The sequence below is a fragment of the Sander vitreus genome, chromosome 18, assembly GCF_031162955.1.
Source record: "Sander vitreus isolate 19-12246 chromosome 18, sanVit1, whole genome shotgun sequence".
NCBI lineage: Eukaryota > Metazoa > Chordata > Actinopteri > Perciformes > Percidae > Sander > Sander vitreus.
In genome coordinates, this window is record NC_135872.1 from 5,424,166 (window position 1) to 5,447,935 (window position 23,770).

General features: G+C 40.7%; 1 protein-coding gene across 12 annotated transcripts in view; it reads right to left on the reverse strand.

Moving 5' to 3' along the window:
* The window catches only part of afdna (afadin, adherens junction formation factor a), a 105,138-nt gene that overhangs the window by 32,455 nt on the left and 48,913 nt on the right, over positions 1-23,770 (reverse strand). For 8 of the 12 annotated variants that reach the window (XM_078274913.1, XM_078274905.1, XM_078274904.1 and 5 more), the window contains 9 exons: positions 22,841-23,046; positions 19,606-19,626; positions 15,301-15,446; positions 14,458-14,552; positions 12,989-13,254; positions 11,778-11,921; positions 11,409-11,607; positions 10,674-10,780; positions 6,639-6,719 (listed from right to left, as the gene is read on the reverse strand). In XM_078274913.1, the coding sequence (XP_078131039.1) occupies positions 6,639-6,719; positions 10,674-10,780; positions 11,409-11,607; positions 11,778-11,921; positions 12,989-13,254; positions 14,458-14,552; positions 15,301-15,446; positions 19,606-19,626; positions 22,841-23,046 (1,265 nt within the window). The remainder of the gene's footprint in view (positions 1-6,638; positions 6,720-10,673; positions 10,781-11,408; positions 11,608-11,777; positions 11,922-12,988; positions 13,255-14,457; positions 14,553-15,300; positions 15,447-19,605; positions 19,627-22,840; positions 23,047-23,770) is intronic. The other 4 variants (XM_078274912.1, XM_078274915.1, XM_078274908.1 and 1 more) reach the window with 1 other exon arrangement.

Here is a 23,770-nt window from a genome sequence, read left to right on the forward strand (position 1 = left end):
GTGTTTTCTCTCAACGACCAAGCAAAATATCAAGAAAACTCTCTCTTGCCCAAGTAGATAAAAGGTGTACTGAGAAAAACAAGTATTACTCTGGCAAAGAATTATGTTATTCCTTCTTTGTTGATGTTTTCCAGCTCAGGAACATTCCGACTAATTTAAAAGGACAAGTTATTCCAGTGACCCTGATACGACTTTTAAAGCCAGTAAAAATATGAAAACAAGGGTCCTTTAAATAGAATATGAAAGAAGATGTAAAGCAATGTATTGCTACAACCAACTGCACATTTCTCGATAAATGTCTTAGTTGTTTGGTCTATAAAATGTCAGTAAATTATGAAAAACGTTCATCACAGTTTCCCAGAGCCCAAGGTGACGTTCATTCAAATATATAAATAAAGCTAATGAAGCCAATGAATTCCCTGTTGACCAACGAATGTACTTACTGTTTCAGCACAAGTGACATATTGTTTTTAGTCAGATAATTGTCACAAATGATCTTTTAACAAGTTAGGAACACTGTAGTCTCTTATGCAAAGTCCCTGAGACACACTCCAAGGGCTTTAAGTGTTTCTGTGTGAACAGCAGAGTCAGAGTGATGTGACATTTTCTCTCCTGAGCCATACTGCGACTGACTCACGCTGAGAAACTGACCTCTACTGCAGATCCACAGAAACAAGAAACCGCCGCTAATGCAGGCTGGTGAGCGACACACCAAGATTACAATGTTAATGCACGTCAACCTGCTTTCTGGAGCCTTTCTGAAGTTGTAAACCACTAAACCATAAAGAGGAAGCTTGGAAGCCAGAGGTGTTCAAAGGCCCTGCACACCCACACAGGAACCTTCTGTCATTTTAAGGGATTAGACATCTTCTCAGGCATGTACAGTCTGTGGGTGATTGACATCTCCTTGACTCTCCTATTTTAATTTTTGTTGCACCTGTTAGGACAGGACGGTTTTTAAAACCTTTATAATTCTTTAGTAAATGCAATTTCATGACTTCAGCAAAATTTGCAGTTTATAACAGCACCCAACTTTAACCTGAGAAGATGTCTGATCATCCAAAATAACTGACACCTGCGTGGGTGGGCAGAGGCTTTGATGCGGTTATTTTCTGAAATAGAAAAGCTTAGATGAAGAAGATACACAGGTCCCTAAAATAGGCGTGTTTTTTTTACACACATAGCGTAATCAGTAAAAGTGCAACTGTAGTAACATATTGGTCAGTAGGACTTATTTATTTGTTTATTTATTTGATACTCATTTAAGTCTTTTCTATGCCACTGTGACATGACATTGCAAGATCCCTTTGTATTATGTTGCAAAATGTACTTATTTTGAATATGAAGGCTACAAATGCCAAGTTTTAACTACCGGCTCCTTTGTTAATTTTGCATTTTCTGGTTGCTTTGTCAACAGACCAGCTCTGAAACTGGCTTACAATGAAACAGCCCTCAAAAACAGTTTAACACAGCACTGCTTGTAGATGTGTGCATGCTTGAAGGAAATCCATACAGTATTTGTACACTCCATGGCCGAAATTGCTATACTTGGGTATCGCCTTTCTGTGGTAAACACTAGGAAGTTGAGGATACTCCAGGATTCAAACGCGGTTACATCAAAGTGGAAGTGTCCTCCGGTAACCTCAGTAGCCATTCAGACTGCAGAGCTGACCACAAACAACCACAAACGACAACAAACACATCAAAATCATGACCAATGACCTGATGTGTTAAGATAGGAATTGTTTCAGCTAGTAAGCACAGAAGACAACGACGACAATGTGCACTAATCTTTTACTGCAAGTATGTCCCCGTTTTGTTATACTATTCAGCCAAATTGTGATCCTACCACAAGATAAAAGGTGGCTTTTATAATGAGCGCCAAGATGTACAAATGTTTTCTTCCACGTTCCTTGTAAACACCTCCTGCCGGCAGCTTCACAGGAAACCGTGTGTGTGTGTGTGTGTGTGTGTGTGTGTGTGTGTGTGTGTGTGTGTGTGGTATTTCCTCCCATTGTTTCAGCCCTCACAGGGGGTAACCCTCTCATACTATTGTTCCACCTCTAGTACATTTCAATCAGCAAACCACACACACACACACAAAAAATACTTCAAACACCTTGCTTTAGTTCAAGACTATTAATTACCATTTAGCTATGATTACATAAATCAAACAAAACTCACTTTAAAATTCCAGCAATTTCACACTGTAGGGTCTATAAATGCACACAAAAGGCTGAGCAATTACTCCTGACCTTTACAAATGACTTTGGTATAAAGCTCTCTCTTGCATGAAACATTGTCATGTCTCTGAGAAACTGGATCGCAACATAATGCAAATGTAGCTTTAGTTGTTTAAATCTGCACAGAGGAAATGTTCCGTTCTTTACTGTAATAGAAAATAAGTAAACAATGATTTATATAATATTTTTAAGGATATATATATCTCACGGCAATCTCCTGCACTTGTTTGCTCCACAGAGGGAGACAAAGGGCTTAAACAGATCAATCACTGCAACACCTGCTTGACAAACATTTTACTTTTGGGTTAATACTGCTATTTTTAAACTAAAGTACTCTGCAAACAATAGTTCCATTGAGTTTTTTGTTTGTTAATTATGAAAACAGTAGTCAGCGGTTTATGGCTATCAAAAAGGAAAAGACTCCCTCCAATAATTCTTACTTTAAGACCAGAATATGGAGACTAATATACATATTTCTGATTAATCTGAGTGTTTTATTAGATTGAATTTACATCAAGGGCTTAAAACATACAGCCAGTGTAATATTGATCAATAACATATAATCAAATGGCTTAACCTTACTGAGGACATTGCTCAAAATGTGTGTGTTTTTACCTTCTGTGTCTCCTGTGTGAACCATAGTTTAACCATTAACAGATCGGCCCTAAAAGCAAACAGTGAGAAGTGACAAACCTGGAGGCCATCACACTGGAGGGCGCATGATAAATCCACATTGGTCTGCTATTATTCACGTGTGTTCAATATTCAACCAGCTGCAGACAACTTCACTATGCACCCTCGAATGGTGCGATTAAATAAAGTCACTGTATTAAGGAGCCACAGCAACAAAGAGAAAGAGAATATGAAGAAGGTAAAAAAGGAATCCGGTCTTTCGAGAAATTAGTGAGCAGAACAAACACTCTTAATCTGGCTTGCATGTGCACAAGCGTACGCCCAAATTTCAAATCACTTCTTATATTTAGCTCATTCAAAAATGACACCACACAAGAGCGCAGGTGATCGGGAAACTTCAGAAGAGACAAGAAAATGTACCATGATAAGTCTTTGTACAAAGATTAAAGCACTGTTACCTCGTCTCTTTTGCCCACCACAGAAAACCACATGTTGCAGCCGCTCGGCAGCGTTGTCCAGACCAGTACACGCTGGGACGTCCAGACTGGGACACACACTCACACAAATGCACGCACACCTCCTTTATCCCGGAGAGCGCTTCAACCTGCTAACGTGCACTGACAAGTCCAGAACGCCTCAATTACACTGGCTGGGAGTAATCCATACAGCTGAACGTCTACGTTTAAAATCACTATTTACGGCTGGGAATGTGGGACGACAAAAAGCAATGTGAATTTCTACGTGTGTGGCGAAAAGTAGTGGAAGTTTACTGCAGGTCATTTTAAAAAGTTTAGTGGAAAAAAAAACAACTATAAAACCAGTTGTGTAAAATTAAAAAGCTATAAATTCCAATATATGGTTAAAAAAAGATGCAGAAAAATTCCTCCACGAGTTCCTAATTGCAGCGTGTTTTTAGAAACATTGAATCCAGGCGGCGATCCAGAGGTGAAGTGTTGGCTGGGACACCGGCTGGTCAGAGTGAGGTGGAGCCTTGCTGCAGCTCTACCAGGCAAATATCTCTCACACACACACACACACACACACACACACACACACACACACACACACACAGTTATATAACAGGACAGAGCTCAGCCCACTTTACCGAGAAGTCAAGCAGCTGTTTGACAAAATTCTCTTTACCTGCCTTTTCCATCCCACACACACACACTTTCCTCCTCATGTGTCCACACAAGTATGAAAATAAACAAAGCAAGGAGGTTTCCTTAGTACATCCCCCCCACACACACACACACACACACACACACACACACACACACACACACACAAACACACCTCTCGCCTTCAGCAGGAAACTCACTCTACTCTAAAGGAAGAGAGAAAGAGTCCTTATGAGAACAAATAATATATTGGTCTTTCACGCACTTTATCCATTTCACCGTTAAAAAAGTAGCAGAAAAGCACAAAAACGGGATGCAACATCACAACAAGACGGTGCATTAGCCTCACCTACGCTGGCTGGTAACGAACCATAGAAAAAAAACTAAACAAATCTACCTGTTCCTTGATAAAGAGCAGAAGGAAGCAGAACAGACTTTTACATGGCTTTAGATCTACATGATGAGATACTTCACAGTGAGGGATCCCATCTGAGGCCGTAGCACAGAATTACGTAAACCGTCTGGCTTGTAAGGTCAGGTTTTCCCTCACAGGAAATATGTTAGTCAAAGTGGACATCAAACTGTGCTGCATTTTTTCTTAGCCGTTTTAAAATTCAAATCTAAGCAATATATGGGACATTGGGATGGCACTGAGGTGCACACAGTGTACCTTGGACTTTTGTGACTCCACACAGAACGCTAAAATGCTCAAAAACACGAATGAAACAAACCCCACACTAGGTGGTCAGTGTTGGAAACGTGAGCTTTTATGAATGTTAAGCAAGACCCAGGTTAATGATGATAATGTATCCCTCATGATGTTGGTCTAACTGCTAAATGCTCAGCTGACGCTGCATGAAAATTGGAGGGTGATGATGCAGATGTTTGTTTTAACCACTGACGATTGGGTTGGAGATTTCCTGTTGTTCTCTCATTTGATATGACATTGTTTTACGTAAGTTTGAGTGGTGGGTTTCAGCATTTCTTTTTTCATGTTTTTATTATATGTTTAATGTTTTATGTATCTAATGTTTAAGTCTGTGTGCTCGTGGTTTCACCCAGCTGCAAGACAAGATAAATGTGAAGTTTAAAGTAGAGCTGAATCAATATTTTTGTGTTTTAGACTGACAAATTACGCAATTTCAGAAGGTCACCTCGGGCACATTTTTTCACTACTATCTGACGTTTTACAGACAAAACTATCAATTAGGAACATCACAGAGTTTACTAAGTTGGTGTCCACAGTATGGCAATCTGTGCACAGTAAAATTGATTTCATCCAGTAGAGGCCGCCAGTGTGCACATCTGTCATCTGTATAGAAAATAATATCTCTTTATTAGTGGAAGGGTAAACTCTTCATTCAAACTTCACATTCTTAAATTTCAGGAATTTAAGAAACCATGAGTTGGGCGGAGTGAAAACACATCCATCCTAATCCATCCCAGAGTAGAGCTGTGGACAGCCAGATGGACAAGAGTGGACTGTGCAGACGGAGCAGATTGAAATATCGCTTCCTACATGTTTATGTCTGTAGAACAGGTAGGTGGGTATTGATAAGTATTTATTTTTAGGTTTTATTGGAGCCTACATACAGTAACGTGCGTAGCGTAGTTCATCCGCGCCACCGGAAATTGATAATCCTCTTGGTATCGTTCCCAGTCAGGTATGTGTGTTGCGTGTGTGTGTGTGTGTGTGTGTGTGTGTGTGTGCAGCGTGGGCAACGCTGTCCAGAATCCCGTCTATCTTCCAAAATGTAATGCTTGTATCCAAATGTATTGTGCTTGAAGCTGTGTGACTTAACGTTAGAGCCGCAATACAGAAACCAATCGGCATGTGAATAGAAATGCAATTACAGGGGGGCGGGTTTGCTCTCTCCATGCCGTGAATGCGCAAAATGCTCGATACCAGATCGCATTTACTTCACAATTTCTGAATTCATTATTATTCTGCGGGCCTGACTGAAAGCTTTGGCGAGCCAGATGTGGCCCGCGGGCCGCCAGTTGACGATCCCTGCTTTAGGCCACTCAATTCCATAAAAAAAAAAAATTCACAGCAAAAATAGTTGGGTAAGTTTGCCAACTTTGCAGCAATCTTCATTTATTTTGCTGATACCATAGCTACAGATACAATATTAAAACACAGTGGTGGTTTTGTATCATTACCACAGGTTTGGTCAAAAAATAATAAACAAATAAACAACTTAGACAGAGTGTGATACATAGTCCCACTCTCCACACCTAATTTCCCTACACCAGCAAACTAATACACTGCGTTTTTGTCTAGAAGTCACCCAGAGCTTTCTTTGCAATGTCACTGTTTAGTCTCTGCACTGCTGTCAGACTCAACAATGAAAGCAGTTCATTTAAAAAAGCAGCCCACACACACATACACAAATCCAACGCACTCCATCTCGACAGCCAAGATAAAAACATCCAAGTTATTTTTGGATTTCCTGTCAATCTCATGCCAATCCTTCACACTTCTGCTTCAGAAAATCTTTGAAAATTGAAGCCAGATTCCTGCCTTGAAAGGCAAGTTTTCTTACAAAAAAAAGTTTCTTGGAAAGAAAAGCTCAGGCAAATCTCAGACCAGCTATAATTTGGATTTAACACACACACACACACACACGGTATTTCCTACCTTGGCAGCCACGATGCTGAGGCCCATGCCGTTGTGCTTCTTCAGGGTTACCGTGACAACCTCCGGGTCTTTCCTCATTGGCTGAAAAGAGAGATGGACAGGAAAGAAAAACTGTAAGTGAGGATGAAACCTCTTAGATGTGTCTGTAACAGCCTCGGAGGAAATTTCAGTGAATGTCCTCTAGTGTTGTGTTCCCTCCGTCTGCCTCTGAAACCAGACTGTGGAGTAAAAAAGAGGGAGGGATGAGAAAAGGGAGGGAAGGAATGAAGGAGGGATAAAAAGGGTAAAGGGGAAGACCACAGAGGAACCTGTGGTCGCTGGAACCAAGTCAAGAATGAAAACCGCATCATGGCCACACACACACACACACACACGGTGGGGAGAAAGAGAGAAAAAGAAAGAGAGAGAGCTACCGAGGATACTCCAAAATAAATAAGCTTGTGTGCATTAAGCTGATTTCTATGTAAGTGTTGGAGGGGGCGGCACAAACATGACTTCTATAGTTCAGGAGATAATGGAGATGTGAGGCTTCAGTTGTGTCAGTCGGACAAATCAAGTGAGTATTTACCAAAGTTACAGTCTTTCTAATACCAAATTCCCACTTTATATATATATATATATATATATATATATATATATATATATATATATACACATACACACACACACACACACACACACACACACACACACACACACAGGGGCAAAAAAAGTATTTAGTCAGCCACCAATTGTGCAAGTTCTCCCACTTAAAAAGATGAGGCCTGTAATTTTCATCATAGGTACACTTCAACTATGAGAGACAAAATGAGGAAAAAAATCCAGAAAATCACATTGTAGAATTTTTAATGAATTTATTTGCAAATTATGGTGGAAAATAAGTATTTGGTCAATAACAAAAGGTCATCTCAATACTTTGTTATATACCCTTTGTTGGCAATGACAGAGGTCAAACGTTTTCTGTAAGTCTTTACAAGGTTTTCACACACTGTTGCTGGTATTTTGGCCCATTCCTCCATGCAGATCTCCTCTAGAGCAGTGATGTTTTGGGGCTGTCGCTGGGCAACACGGACTTTCAACTCCCTCCAAAGATTTTCTATGGGGTTGAGATCTGGAGACTGGCTAGGCCGCTCCAGGACCTTGAAATGCTTCTTACAAAGCCACTCCTTCGTTGCCCGGGCGGTGTGTTTGGGATTATTGTCATGCTGAAAGACCCAGCCACGTTTCATCTTCAATGACCTTGCTGATGGAAGGAGGTTTTCACTCAAAATCTCACGATAGATGGCCCCATTCATTCTTTCCTTTACACGGATCAGTCGTCCTGGTCCCTTTGCAGAAAAACAGCCCCAAAGCATGATGTTCCACCCCCATGCATGTTCTTTGGATGCAACTCAGCATTCTTTCCCCTCCAAACACGACGAGTTGAGCTTTTACCAAAAGTTCTATTTTGGTTTCATCTGACCATATGACATTCTCCCAATCCTCTTCTGGATCATCCAAATGCTCTCTAATAAACTCCAGACGGGCCTGGACATGTACTGGCTTAAGCAGGGGGACACGTCTGGCACTGCAGGATTTGAGTCCCTGGCGGCGTAGTGGTAGCCTTTGTTACTTTGGTCCCAGCTCTCTGCAGGTCATTCACTAGGTCCCCCCGTGTGGTTCTGGGATTTTTGCTCACTGTTCTTGTGATCATTTTGACCCCACGGGGTGAGATCTTGGGTGGAGTCCCGGATCGAGGGAGATTATTAGTGGTCTTGTATGTCTTCCATTTTCTTATAATTTCTCCCACAGTTGATTTCTTCACACCAAGCTGCTTACCTATTGCAGGTTCAGTCTTCCCAGCCTGGTGCAGGTCTACAATTTTGTTTCTGGTGTCCTTTGACAGCTCTTTGGTCTTGGCCATAGTGGAGTTTGGAGTGTGACTTTTTGAGGTTGTGGACAGGTGTGTTTTATACTGATAACAAGTTCAAACAGGTGCCATTAATACAGGTAACGAGTGGACGACAGAGGAGCCTCTTAAAGAAGAAGTTACAGGTCTGTGAGAGCCAGAAATCTTGCTTGTTTGTAGGTGACCAAATACTTATTTTCCCGAGGAATTTGCAAATAAATTCATTAAAAATCCTACAATGTGATTTTCTGGATTTTTTTCTCTCTCATTTTGTCTCTCATAGTTGAAGTGTACCTATGATGAAAATTACAGGCCTCTCTCATCTTTTTAAGTGGGAGAACTTGGCTGACTAAATACTTTTTTGCCCCACTGTGTGTGTGTGTGTATATATATATATATATATATATATATATATATATATATATATATATATATATATATATATATATATATATATATATATATACACACACACACACACACATATATATATATATATACACACACACACACACACACACACACACACATACATACATACATACATACACACACACGTCTGTGAGAATAATTTTCTCACAGACGCTTGGACAAAAAGTAGGCAAAGAAAATGCACATGACCTCAACCATTTATACCAGCAGGCAGCAGGACAGAAGTTTCCTTGTGTCTGCTTGTATTTTAAGTACTTAATAATCCACTGAAAACTAACCTATTCCTGCACAAACAAGGTTGGGTGTTGTTTAGCTAGAAACTAACTTTCCTATTAAATTAAAGCGTTTGTTGAAGATCATTTAAAAAAAATATGTTCATATTCTTAATGTTCTGCATGTAATTATCGATCACATCTAAAATATGTAAACACACTACATCATATCCACACAAGCCCCACCCGCTCCAGTCTGCCTGAACACACACCATTAATCAAAGTGTGTGTGTGTGTGTGTGTGCGTGCGTGGGCATGCGTGTGTGTGTGTGTGTTTGAGAGATGTGTGTGTGTGTGTGTTTGAGAGACGCCTGTATTATGTCGAGACTACGGTCATGAAATAGAGCCGGGATAAACAAACCAATTACAGAGGAAGTGGCTTTCTGTCTGTGTGTGTGTGTGTGTGTGTGTGTGTGTGTGTGTGTGTGTGTGTGTGTGTGTGTGTGTGTGTGTGTGTCTGTGTGTGTGTCAACGAAGAGACCTCATTTACCAGCTGACTACTGCAGTGTGATTGGTGTTGATTAAATTGTTTGGGTGTGCGCCTCTGTGAAGGCTGTTATGAAAAGTAAATTGCCCCTTCTAAAGTCACTGTAATCACTGCCTTCCAACTGGTAGACCACACACACGACCCGAATCAAAGCAACTTCCAGGTTTAAACTTTTCTAAAAATAGTCAAACTATGTCAGCTGTCTGTGCCGTCGTATTGTCTACAGCTCAGCTTCAGCTCAGGAATTTTACCTTTTTTAGTCCTAAATTCACCTGGAAACTGATCCATGTTTTCATATGTCTCGTCGAGTTAAGAAATGAATAAGTAATTAAGTGGTTTTTAAATTAGGAAGATTTTTAGAAATCTACAATTTAAGGGTAGATCAGTGGCAATGTTATTCAATAGGAGAGTTCTAACAATAAAAGATGAAAAGTAGAGGTGACACAGCAGCTGAGAAGATAATCTCACAACAATCATGAAACATGATGGAAAGCTCAAAAACTGAGCAAACAGGCAATACGATTGAAAGCTCCAGAACAACTACTATGGACCTTGAGATCGTTTTCTCGACCTATATAGAGGTTAATCTTTATTCCTCAGCTGGAAATATTTTTGGAGCAGTTGTTTAAAACACATTTCTGCTCACTGATTGAGCAAATGCCAATCAAAGTAAAGTCATCTCAGTGCAGCATGGAGATAAAAGTGTTCAGAAAGCAAAACAGCGTCCTGAAGTTACTCTGCGAACACTTTTTTGTGGCTGTCTTAGCTGTCAGACCTACTGCACACTTTAGTCTCTACGGCTTCTGTGAGTCAGCATTACTAAACCTGCTCAAAGTCCTTTACCTGGGATGCCCGCACGCACACGCAGACGCGCGCGCACACACACACACACACACACACACACACACACAGAGGGGTTTAGAGAGTGAGTGCATGTCTGTGTGTTAATGTCTTACCATCTCAGAACTGTCAGCAGCGGAGAAGTGGCTGTCACAGTCAGCTCCTTCAAAGTGGACAGTCCAGGTACCAGGCGAACGGGGATGGGGTACTAACCTACAGAAACCTGGTAGAAGAAACACATACATACACACACATCTTAGTCACACATCTAAATTCTGTGTAAAAACACAAACTTTAGAAATGGAATAACCATGGTAAAACTATAAAAATTATTATGTCAAAACAATGCCAGTCAAAGTTTGTCCAGTGGCAAATTTGAAGAAAAAAAGCAGATGGAGCCCAAGTTACACAAAAGCTGTAATCATGAAATGTTGATAGGGTTCAAACTGTTTTGTTAAGGATCCCCTTCAGACATTTTTTAAGACATATGAAAAAACATTGCTATGATTAATGTGTGTCTGATGTTTTTAAAAATACCTAAAAGTTAATCTGCTCCTTTTCCCTCGCCATATCAAACTCAGTGAAGGACAAACATCCAGGTTACATAACAATTAGCAAAACATATTTTTGAGTGGAGGGGGACTTCAAACATATCAAACACTTGCACAGTTATCCATGCACAAGTCCATTATCAAGTTGCCCCTCCAAAAAAATACAGTGAATCAACAGCAAGATCCTGCGCATTCTTGCACAAAACAAAACAGGGTATATGAACTCTTTGATATAGAACAGGTTATTCATTCTCAACAGAATTTCTTTTTATTCCTAAATACTGGTCCCAGTGACTTTACCTCTCTGCAGCAGCGGCTCCAGGAAGTCCTGCAGGCCGTTGGGGAGGCTGCGCACCACATCGCAGGAGTAGCCGTCCTCAGGAAGGAGGAAGGGCAGCTGCAGGTCCGGATCCTCCTCCAGCTGGACCTCTCTCCCATCACTCCTCGCCAGCTCATCTGCTGTGTTTTCTGCCACAGCAACCACGTGGTCTATCAGCTCCTGTACACAAACACAACCGGAAGCAGCACACATTTCAGGCAAGCTCACGTTACATAAAGCGGACGTTAAACTGTGTGTGCATCAAACTTTTCTCATTTTAGTTTAGAAATGATGTTACATTAAGTTTGAATGTTCTCTATTTTGAGTGTGTTTCCGTGCTTTTGTCTTACAGGTGGGATGTAAGGCTCGTCTGGAGCACAGTGGTAGTTGGTCATGAGTGCGTGGAGCTGCAGGGAGTTGAGCTTAAAGCAGGTGTTGTGGATGTTCTGCACATCCTGCATGGAGTATTTGTCCATGGTGAGCAGGGTGGTGGCCTGGAGGACACAGAAAAGAACATTTCAGTGAGCTACATATCTTTTATATTGTCTACATCTTGAATTTGTATCCTTTCTTCTAACATGCATGTCTCTACAGATAGTAACTATTTATGTGTCAAATAAACCTTTGAATCCCTGAATACACATTTACAAATTTGAAAACTGGCATCAAATATTCTTTAACATGCACGTTTTAGTTTGATTAAACAGTCTTATTGTAAGCAAGTCCTGCATGATCAAATTATTATGAGAGATTTCTGTGTGAGATTCTTTGTTCTTCTCACTGCTTTGAAAAGCCAAGGCTGTGTCCTGTTGTTTCCACGCATCACTTGAAATGTAACAATACGATAATCAGAGTCTGATGACAGCTGTTGGGATGTTTGCTTATATTGCCAGGGAGACGCCTATGTCAAATCTGCTCACGCAACAACACTCACGCAGCCCTAAAGAATCGGATGAGCTGAGATTTTGAGTGTTCAAACTCGTATACGTTGATACCTTACGGGGTTTTTTTTCTAACTTAGTTTTTAACTGTTGATTATGTAGTCACAAATATTGAATGTTATGGAGAAATACAGTGCATACCATTTACATGTTTTAAGGTGCTTTTGTCACACTCCCCTTGAGTGTGACAAACCCCACTGTATCAGTGTATTTTGATGAAATGTAGATGACCTGCATAGTACTGGTGGTCTGTGTGGACAAATTTACTATCATCTTCATGTACTTTACTTAAGTCAACTCTTGCTCCTTGCGATTAAATTATCTAAACATATCTTAGCTTTTTAGCTTTTCAAAGTTTATAGTGGCAAGTCGAGCCTTAAACTTAACTGCAACTCTGACTTACAAAGACGACTAAAGAAACTAAAGATCTGGTGTCTTATACAGCTAATAAAAAAAAGGCAAGATAATTCCCACTGGCCATTGTGGAAGCAATTCACTAAAAAACACAAATACAGATTTAAACAAATGAAAACAATGATAACAAAATCCACGACCTCTCGGCATCTGCTCATATCCCAGCGCACACTTCCCTTGTTCCCCGGGCCCCTCTATCCTCCTACCTGTACAATTCGACTGAGGTGGCAGTCGGCGGCGAGCTCCAGACCCTGTTTCTCTGCCCAGGCCTCGATGTGGCTGAGCTGCTGCCGGAGGATGGCCCCCCAGTAGTGACAGCACAGGCCCGACTCTGTGTCCGTCACCAGCTTGTTGAAGAGCCACATGTTGATGAAGTGGAAGAGTTGAGAGAAGAGCTGGATGGTCAGGGCGGCGTTGACTCGACACCGCCGCAGCAAAGACATCGCCCCCGTCAGGGTGTGCAGGACGTCCTCTGGAAAGAGAAGAGACAAGCAAGCGACATTAGATATCTATGTACTCAATTGTGGCCATTCATTCATTTCACATTCGGAAGTCACGGAAAGCTGAAATACGCTGTGATTACGAGACTTAAGCCCCTGACACACCAACCCGACGGCCGTCTTGAGCATACGTTCTGCGCGTGCACGAGACGTAATACGTCTCCATAACAGCAGGTGGCGCTAATCTGTATTGTCACCCAAAAAATTTAAACCGACAGCTGATTGGATGAACGCGTCACGTGGGTCTGGTTGCTCCCGGATTTTTCAACCAGGCAAAATGGCGGCTTCGTTCGGACGATACAATCTTATATTTTACGAAGATAGTTCACCGAAACGTGTTTCTGAAAACGTTTTAAGTGAGAAATAGGCCGTGCAGTTGCTGAATCTGTCTTCATTTCAGATCGACAAAGGTCAGTTTAAAAGATTTTTAGTCAGATTTTGAGAGGCTTAGTCACGCTCATCCCGCTCGTCATTTCCGGGTTAGCACTCCACCAATCAGATTGGTCATTGAGTCTGACTGCCCGCCCTCCGACCCAGCAAGTCAGGTCGGCCAAAATGGATGCTGACAGCTCCTCCAACGGACGACGGCACGGAACACACCGAACGGACTCGAGTCACTGACCTCGCCAGACTGTCCAACGGCCGATTATCGGGTTGGTGTGTCAGGCCCATTAAACAGCATAGTTATATGTTACTGACATGAGGTTGCTTCACAATAAATACATTTGAAAAAGGAGACATATGAGTCTCTCTCTCTCTCTCTCTCTCTCTCTCTCTCTCTCTCTCTCATTGCCATTTCACAAGGCAGAAATCCAAACTTTCTTTCACTCACTCCAGTGTCTGTGTAAAGCCACTGATATATGCGTTTCTGGCCAAACCCTATGGAGGTTTGGCAAATGCTACAAATTTTGCCTTGACTGAAGGAAGGCACTAGAAGTACTGCTTCTAACTAACAGTTATTTTCTTCTTTTCCATGTGAACTATTTGATAGTTTTACCTCTTTACACCCCTAACAATATTTAAAAAAAATGCAAAAGTCACTCTGGTTGAACTGATCGGAGCTCACAGACATGTACAACCTGACCAGGAGGCGCAAGTGGACTTCATTTAAAAAGGGTTCATAAACCAAAATGGTTGGGAACCCCTGCATGTGTCCGTGTGTGTTTATATATTACCGATCTTGGGTCTCTGTGGATTATGTTCCTCGGGGTCGTCCAGGAAGGCAGGCATGTAGTTGTTGAGATCAGCCTGAAGACAGTGGACCAGGTACCTGCACCAACACGTTACAGCTCGTTAAAGACAACAGACTTCACCATCAAACGGAGAAGCTCTAATCCAATCGTCTTTCAGGGAACTTAAAAATATTTTTTATCATGATTGGTAAAAGTCGTGAAAAACTTTGTACTGCAATCATCAGGAGGAAAAATAGCTGCACACTGCTGCCTTGCTCCCAGTTCTTCTTTCACTGTACATGGACATGACGTTTGGTTTCATGACGGTTCTTGTTGAGATAAGGTTTCTGGGAGTTTTTTTTGCATTTTTTGCTCTGGATTTATTTGTAACCATAGCACAGCATTCTAATATTAAATCTATTCCTGTGTGTGTATGCAACTAATGCTGAACTTTTAATGCAACATAGATGTCATACTTACAAGGCTATTGTGTGACTACTGCACATACTGTTCTATTTTGTAAAGTATCAATTAACTAGATTAACATATGATGATCCACTGTAAATATACAGGTGTGTTCACGCCCTCATCTTTACCTGAGGGAGACCATTTATTGTTGAATGCAGTCTACGCAGAATAAAAGAAGAACAAGATTTTTTTGAAGAACATTTGAATGTATTCCAGTGGAGGGAATCATTTATAAAGTTTCCTCATATTCCCTGACCTCCACAGAGAACTGGCCAAAGTCCCTGACTTTCGCTGTCTGGAATACATCTCTAAAACGTCCATGACACTGTGGACTCCCACCCCACATCCACTCACACAACCACACACACACAGACTGACTTGAAAGCCATCTGGACCAGATGGGCCAGGATGTCCTGGGCGTCCAACGTGACGCGATTCAGGTCTCGGTCCTGCTTGATGAAGTTGAGCAGTTCTGAGGCGTTGGCCATCCAGAAAGCCAGCGCTCCTGCAATGTTCTTCTGCTTCTGTAACGTACCAACCGCAGCCACACACACAAAGAAAAAAAAAAATACATGGAAAGTTGTTAGAGCAGCAGGATGAAGGAGAGACTGGAGAGTTAAAAAAAAAGAAGGTAAGAGAGGGTTTTCTGTTTAAGTGGCAGCCAGAAGGAGCAGTTGTTACTTCAGGGATAGACTCATGCCCCGCCCTACTCTCCCTCTAAGCCAACCCGGTGCCGAGAGTAAGAGTGGTCATCGCTGTCACTCAGAAGACGCGCAATTAAAGCCTCTTCATGTCTTTAACATTTGAATGTAAGCTCTAAACAATTTTCCTTCATGAGAGACATTAGTGACCACTCCTTCTCCCCCACAGACACCAACTCCATTTACCAGGTCACCAGACACTAGCCTGCTCCACGTACTAGTTGGTTGTGCGGATTTCTTTGGGACAAAACTAAACAGTGTTTAGACTGCAGACTTACACTACACTTCAGACTGCGAGCAACAGTATCAACAACCGACTACAAGTCTATTTGTTTCCAATAGATCAGAATGGCATACAGGGACATTTCTATGGTGAACTGTAGACAGATTTAAGCCATTTAACATTGATTTTAAAACCTCTATATATATTGTTACAATCAATATTGAGCTCTAACGTGATTTTAACTAAGTATATTTCTGACATGCTTTAATTCATATTACATTTCACTTTCCTCACAAGAGTTAGATAAAAAGATTAATACCATTCGCATGTCTGTCCGTTTAATATAAGTCTATAGCCAGCAGCTGGTTAGCTTAGCATAGAGACTAGAAACAGGGTGGCAGGTAGCCTGGCTCTGTTCAAGGCTAACAACATTTGCATACTCTAATTTTCACTTGCATATGTGAGAGAATTGCATATTTTGCACACCCACTTATTAACACATGATATCTCATTTGTTGTGACGTGACAGCAGTATTGATAATCTCATCGAACTCTTTGCAATAAAAGGGAATATGTGTATTTCGCAAATGTTTGAATAGGTATTCCTTTATCCTCCTCAAAATACAACATTCTAAAATGGCAAATAAAAGCAATTGAAGACACACGTTGTGCATTTTGTAACTCTGTAGCTGCACATCGCCACATAAACATAATTGGAGTCTCTTGCTGAGTAAAGTGATCCATCAAACCAAGTAGCTTGCAGAGTGATCGGGCAGCAACACGCTAAACCAGGATAATAATATCAGAGAATAATTAATGACATAGTTATCTCAAATGACCAACACTGAGTGGATAATATCAGATTTTAAATAACGCTCCATATGTCATCCTACAGTCTAAAGGACTTTTTTTGTTGGTCCTGTGGGAGGACAGAGCTCAGTGTGTGAGGAGCTGATTGGTTGATAGCCCCGCCACTCAGAGAGGGAGGAATGTGCGAAGCTCTCTTCCCCGCACTCATCTATCCCCGCCTTGAAAAAACGTAACACAAATAAAAAACAAAACAAAGATTTATATATAAAAACCTTCATTCAGAACAGCCAGAGAATGAGAGACGGAGCCAAGTGCATCCAAAACGAAACGTGACGATGGAACATTTAGGAAACACTTTAAAACACAGACGGATGGCTGAACATGTTAAATGAACTTCCAAACAGACAAATGAAGCAGAGGAGGTGGAGGAGGTCGGAGGGACGCGACTCGTCTCTCATCCACACTGTTGAGTAGGAGAAGCAAGACGTGATGTCACACAAAATGGATGCCAGCAGTAAAGATGGAGCAATGGTGGAAAAGAATGGTTGCTTTGGTTTTTTGTTGGGTTTTTTGGTTTGTTTTTTTAGTACCAGGCAGGTCCAGGAAGCTGAATGGAATTAGTTGGGTTGCTGTTGCTGTTGTTGCTTAGTTTTCCAGCTGTGGGAGGACGCATTATTATGGCTTTATTTTACATTTCTGTTAGAATGGAGAAAAAGAAGCAGCAGCAACAACAATGAAGGGCTGGTCAAAAAAAAGCAGACAGAGCAGTAAAGAGAGAATTCAAGAGAGAAAGAGAGATTAAGGAAGCCAAGAGGTTGACGAGGTTGGGCGACATGATTTTACATTTTAAATCACGGACATAGTATCAGGTTGTCTTCAAAGGAACGTCAGACACTGGGACCGATTGCATCTATAAAACAACTATTTCTGTGTGACCTGAAAGCTTAGTGTGGGTCAAAGTGTTTGGCTGAAGAGAAAATATGTATGCTGCCTTCAAACACTGTTGCAAATATCCGAAATATACAGTAGGCAAAAGTGCAAAATGCAACAAATGGTTGAATTGTTCCAAAATGTTTGGATACTCTTTGATTCGTAAGTCACATAGAAATCTATCAGGAACGTATGGTTTAAATAAAGTCAACATTTTTTATATATATATTTATCATCTAGTGAAAATATATGCTGTTACTGGAAATGTGCAAAATCTCCATCAATATACTATTGTCATTTAGAGGTAGTCACTTGCATTTCCATCTAGCATTTTGGAAAGTATTCTACATGTAGGACTGCAACTACCATTGATTTTTATTCAATCAATCTACCTATTGTTTTTTTGGTTTATCAATTAACTGTTTACTAAATAAAATGTCAGAAAAAAGGTTAAAAAATGTGCATCATAATTTCCCACAGCCCAAGGTGACGTCTTTAAATTGCTCGTTTAGTTCGACTAACTCAAAGTTTTTAGATATAAAACCGAGAGAAGCACAGAACAAAATGTCCCATTCTTGCCTCATTAATGACTAATGTTGCCGAATCATTTTCTGTAAATCAACTAAGGATTAAATGTTTCAGGTCTAGCTGTATGCACATTTTTCTAAGACTTACTTATTTCTGATCCGCTTTAAAATACAAATTTTACGGATTCGCATTCATTCCATCATTGCTTATTTCTTAAAGGTCCAGTGTGTAACATGTTTAGTTGTTCATTCTCAAAATCTGTGTTGCCAGTTCACAAACTTGTTATTTTTCATGAATATTTACCACCACCATCAATTCAAAGTATTCCTTTTGGCTTAAAATTTTACATTTGCGTTTGCATGAACTGAGGTAGACGCTCCATATTCATGCGCCATCCTGAAATACGTTAGCCGGTAAGGGACACACAGGACATACTGCTCCGCCTTTTGCGTTTTTCGCTGTCACACGATAAACTTGCAAGTGCTGCTAACGCTGCTAACGGGTATCGTAGCTTCCCGGTCCCGGCAAGTTTGAAGAAGGAAACGTGGAGGACCACACGTATTCAAAATCCAAATTTCAGGAACAGGGGTCTCATTTATAAAACTGTGCGTAGGATCCTTACTATAAGTGTACGTACGCCCAAAAGACTTACTTAGCTGTCTGACATTTCCCTCTGGAAACAGCCGGTTGCCTCCAGAGTGGCGAGGACCTGTATTTGGACCAGGATGGCACGGTTCCGTAATCGTTATTCCCATTTACTTTCTGCAGTCTGACTTCAGTTCACCACCTCACCATCTGCGCCGCCAATTCCTATTTTGTCTCCAAAATGTGCGTACCCATGGGTCAGAGTTTGCGTGGAGGACCGCACATTCTCCCGTCAAGTTTATTTTTTATAAATCACAACCTTTGCGTGGGAAGTCGTGTATGCACATTTTCAGCCCCGTTTTGTGCGTACGCCACGTTTATAAATGAGACCCCCGGAGTCTTCTTCTTCACCCAGAAAAAGGATATTGAAAAGAGCAAGAGACCGGCGTCATCAGAAAAAAGCGTAATACGTACTTTGAACTGCGTGGTGCGAGAGAGTTGATTGCGATATATGATCTCAACGCTAGATGGGAGAAATTCCCACACATTGGACCTTTAAGGTGGGTGACCCATTTGACCCATTCCACTGGTTGTTGTTGTTTTTTTTAACTCGACTCAGAAAGTTTTCTCATATTTCTTCCTATTTTTTATTTCTTGTTTTAACTACTATGTAATGAAAATACAATTCCTTTAAGTAGGCATGACGTTTAAGTTTCTTTAAAAGGCAGACAAATGTGTCCCAGCATCTACTAGCTGGGTTTAAGTAACATCAAAGATTTTTGAGATGCGTTGTCGAACTTGAGATATTGTAACCATATCGCCCACACCAAGAGAAAGAGAGAAAGAAAGAGTGAGGGAGGGAGGTAGACGCGTCTGTAGCAGCCGTATCATGGTGTGCTATCCTACCTGATCCCCTTCAGGAATCTCCTGGATGGAAGAAGGAGGAGGAAGAGGAGGAGGAGGAGGAACGAGAGGAGGACACATTCACAGGACAGAGAGAAAACACGTCAACAGCTACAGTATGGACACAGCCATGTAACACACACACACTTTGACACACACATGGTCATGGTTTACAATGTGAAGACATCTTGAATCAGTTAAAGGTCCTATGCCATGCTGCTTTTTGGATGCTTTTATATAGACCTTAGTGGTCCCCTAATACTGTATCTGAAGTCTCTTTTATATAGACCTTAGTGGTCCCCTAATACTGTATCTGAAGTCTCTTTTATATAGGCCTTAGTGGTCCCCTAATACTGTATCTGAAGTCTCTTTTATATAGACCTTAGTGGTCCCCCTAATACTGTATCTGAAGTCTCTTTTATATAGACCTTAGTGGTCCCCTAATACTGTATCTGAAGTCTCTTTTATATAGACCTTAGTGGTCCCCTAATACTGTATCTGAAGTCTCTTTTATATAGACCTTAGTGGTCCCCTAATACTGTATCTGAAGTCTCTTTTATATAGGCCTTAGTGGTCCCCTAATACTGTATCTGAAGTCTCTTTTATATAGACCTTAGTGGTCCCCTAATACTGTATCTGAAGTCTCTTTTATATAGACCTTAGTGGTCCCCTAATACTGTATCTGAAGTCTCTTTTATATAGGCCTTAGTGGTCCCCTAATACTGTATCTGAAGTCTCTCTCCCGAAATCCAGCCTTGGTGCAGAATTACAGCCACTAGGGTGTGGCCTTGACCAACTGCCATGCTTCACTTGTTTTCAAGCCATGATGTCTCTCTCTCTCTCATGGGTGGGCCAAATTCTATGGGTGGGCAAAGCAGAGAAAGGGGAGGTAACCTTTCCCCTTATGACCTCATAAGGAGGAGATGCCAGATCGGCCCATCTGAGCTTTCATTTTCTCAAAGGCAGAGCAGGATACCCAGGGCTCGGTTTACACCGATCACCATTTCTAGCCACTGGGGGACCATAGGCAGGCTGGGGGAACTCACATTAATGTTAAAAAACCTCATAAAGTGAATTGTCATGCCATGGGACCTTTAAAGAACATAACTGAAGGAGGTCATCTGAGAACCACATCTGGTCAGGAAAACATCACAGGGTGTCTGTGAAATGTACCATTAAAACAGCCAAGAAACTACAGCCCTGTTATACTTTTGAAAAGTAACTGAGTACCTAATATCTAAGCGTATTTAGGACCACATGAAGCTTTATAATAAAACTAAGAGCTTTAATCTAGGGTTAAGACTTGAGACTAATAGAGTTTTCAGATCTGTATAACAGCGGTAAATAAAAGGTCGTGTAAACAAGAAATGAACGAATGTGAAGGTGTATAAATGTGAGCAAAACATGAATCCTTGAATAAACTAAAGTCATTAATATTTTAACAGTATGCATTTTAAGACAGCTGTATAATTACCACAAAATGTGACCAATAACAAAATATAAACCCAGGCGTTGCACTCCATTACACACTGAGAACTCTGTTGGATTGTTATAAAGCACAAAACAGGAATGTTTTGGCTAAACCTTCCAGCTTTTGAGTAACTGGTGGTGAGAGTAACACCCTCTTTGTGGAAACAAGCTGGGGAGTTTATGTGAAATGTGGTCTCAGTATAAGGAGGAACTGGGACCAACACTATCAGATAATGTTGACTTTGTTCTCAGTGATGACACAAAGTTATAACACATAATTTGATAATTACATACTGATGTTTAAAAAAAAAAACAACAACGATTCATTCATTTAGGGAGACATTGATATAAAGTAATGCAGTTAAGACATTTGAGGATGCAAAGTACTGGAAAAGCACACGCCTATCTTCTGCATCTCACACAGTAAAGCTGGTCACAATCATGCCACTATTCAAGATCCAGTTCTCCAAGTTCTCAACATCCCAAAGATGTGCCAAAAATACCCTGTGTTTAAGCCCATTATACGCCTAACTGAAGCAGGAAGGTTGAACATTCCCATATCCCAAAGAAGCTAAAAATATTTACCCCAAACTCTATAAAACTGAAATCCTACTACACACAGACTGAATAGATTAAGTCTTACAGTCCATGTGTGTTTTCTTTCATAACTTCACTGCCTCTCTCTACCTTTACCAGCTGCAGCATTATTGATAAACACATAAATGCATTAATCATTATAATCAAGTAACCAATAATTTTTTTCTGAAATTAGCCATTTTGCATAATCAGTACCTTTACTAATGGTACTTCAAGTACATTTTAATGCCAATACTCACTGTGGTATTACTACTTTTACTTAAGATCTGAATACTTCTACCACAGCTTGTTTTATATTCTTTGACAGGTTGTTCTAATTCAAATCAAAAGGTTGTTAAATATATATATTAATCAAACCGTAAAGTTTTATTGAGTTTTATTCTGTTAATGTATTTGTTGCCTAAAAACTCAGCTATTCACAGTTCCCTTCTGTGTCCCTGTATATATAAATATATATCAGAGAAGGTGAAATTCACTCTCCGAGGGAATACTGAGAACTTTTTCAAATGCTGGAACTCTTTTATTACTTATTTCAATGAGCTACAAACACTTCCTTGATTAGGGTGTGCATTCACCATTATATATATATATATATATATATATATATATATATATATATATATATATATATATATATATATATATATATATATATATATAGTATTATTGTTGTACAATGTTGAAAACTATTGTCCTGACTTCATATAATAATAATTAAAAAAAACCTTGAACAAAAAAACTCAGCTATTAAATTAGCGCCGGTATCAAGATATATCAAATGATTTCCAACTCCAATGATCAGTAATAGCACCATGCTAGCAGAAGTTAAGCAAACACTGTGCTGCGTCATAGCGGGCGTCACACCACGGGCGTTCAACAATGACAGGTAGACAAACATAAGACAAAAAACAGATTGGTACAACAGAGGTAACTGTGGAGAGAAAGCTAAAAGAAACAAATATAGGAACACCTAAACACACACACACCAAAAATTAAGCATCAAACAATTTAAAAGTTTCAACAAAAGCCAGTATGCAAGTATGAGATGTATAAATAACAGCATTATGAAGGAGCAGAACACACTGAGATAATGCACAAATCAGTCAATGGGATTATGTTTACATATCACAGCACCCAAAAATAAAAAGATTTGTAAAGAAATGTTACTGACCTGGATGACTCCCTCCATCATGCTCACCATCTTGTTGACGATGGCGATGACCTTGTGCGTCCTCTCAGACGGCGACATGTCGGGCCGGTAAGAAGGTGACAGGACGAAGCGGCAGGCCATGTACAGGACATAGGTGGGTGAGAGTTTGAAGTGGACCGTGGAGCTGTTAGTGTAGTTGATGATGGCTGACAGGAAGGTGTCTTCAGCTGGACGGACACAGAAAATCAGACAGACAATTAGACCACTTGCATATAGGGCTCTATTTTAACGATCTAAGTGCCTGGCGCAGGTGCGTTTAGGGCGTGTCCAAATCCACTTTTGCTAGTTTGACGGCAGAAAAAAAAAGGGTCAGTGCGCCGGGCACATAGTTCAAAAGGGTTGTACTTAGTGTCTTCATTAATTCATAGGTGTGTTTTGGGCGTAACATGCAATAAACCAATCAGTGTCATCTCCCATTCCCTTTAAAAGCCAGGCGCGTTTGTACCTTGGCGCATTGCTATTATGATGGCGGATTTGCACCGTAATATTTTTATTTGTAATCTTTTGCATGTTTGTGTGCTGCTGCGCGTCCCTGTGTGTGTGTGTGTGTGTGTGTGTGTGTGTGTGTGTGTGTGTAACAAGCATAGTGTGTGCGCGCGCTGTGCACAAGTCTAGGCTCATTTTACTAATGTGCTGTTAAAATAACAATGAAATGCTGCGTTATTGACTTTAGACCAGGTTTTTGTTGGTAAATGGCGCAATCACTTCCCGCTGCCTCAAAATAGAAATATGGCAATAATTCACCTGAACACACCTCCCTGTAAGACCAGCACGCTCATGGGCGCACAGATGGGCGCAGGTGGATTTGCTATATAAACGACGTGGGTGCTGGACGGGAAACAAACAACTGCGTCGGTCTTAAACTAGCAAAGACACTTGTGTCGGGCTTTG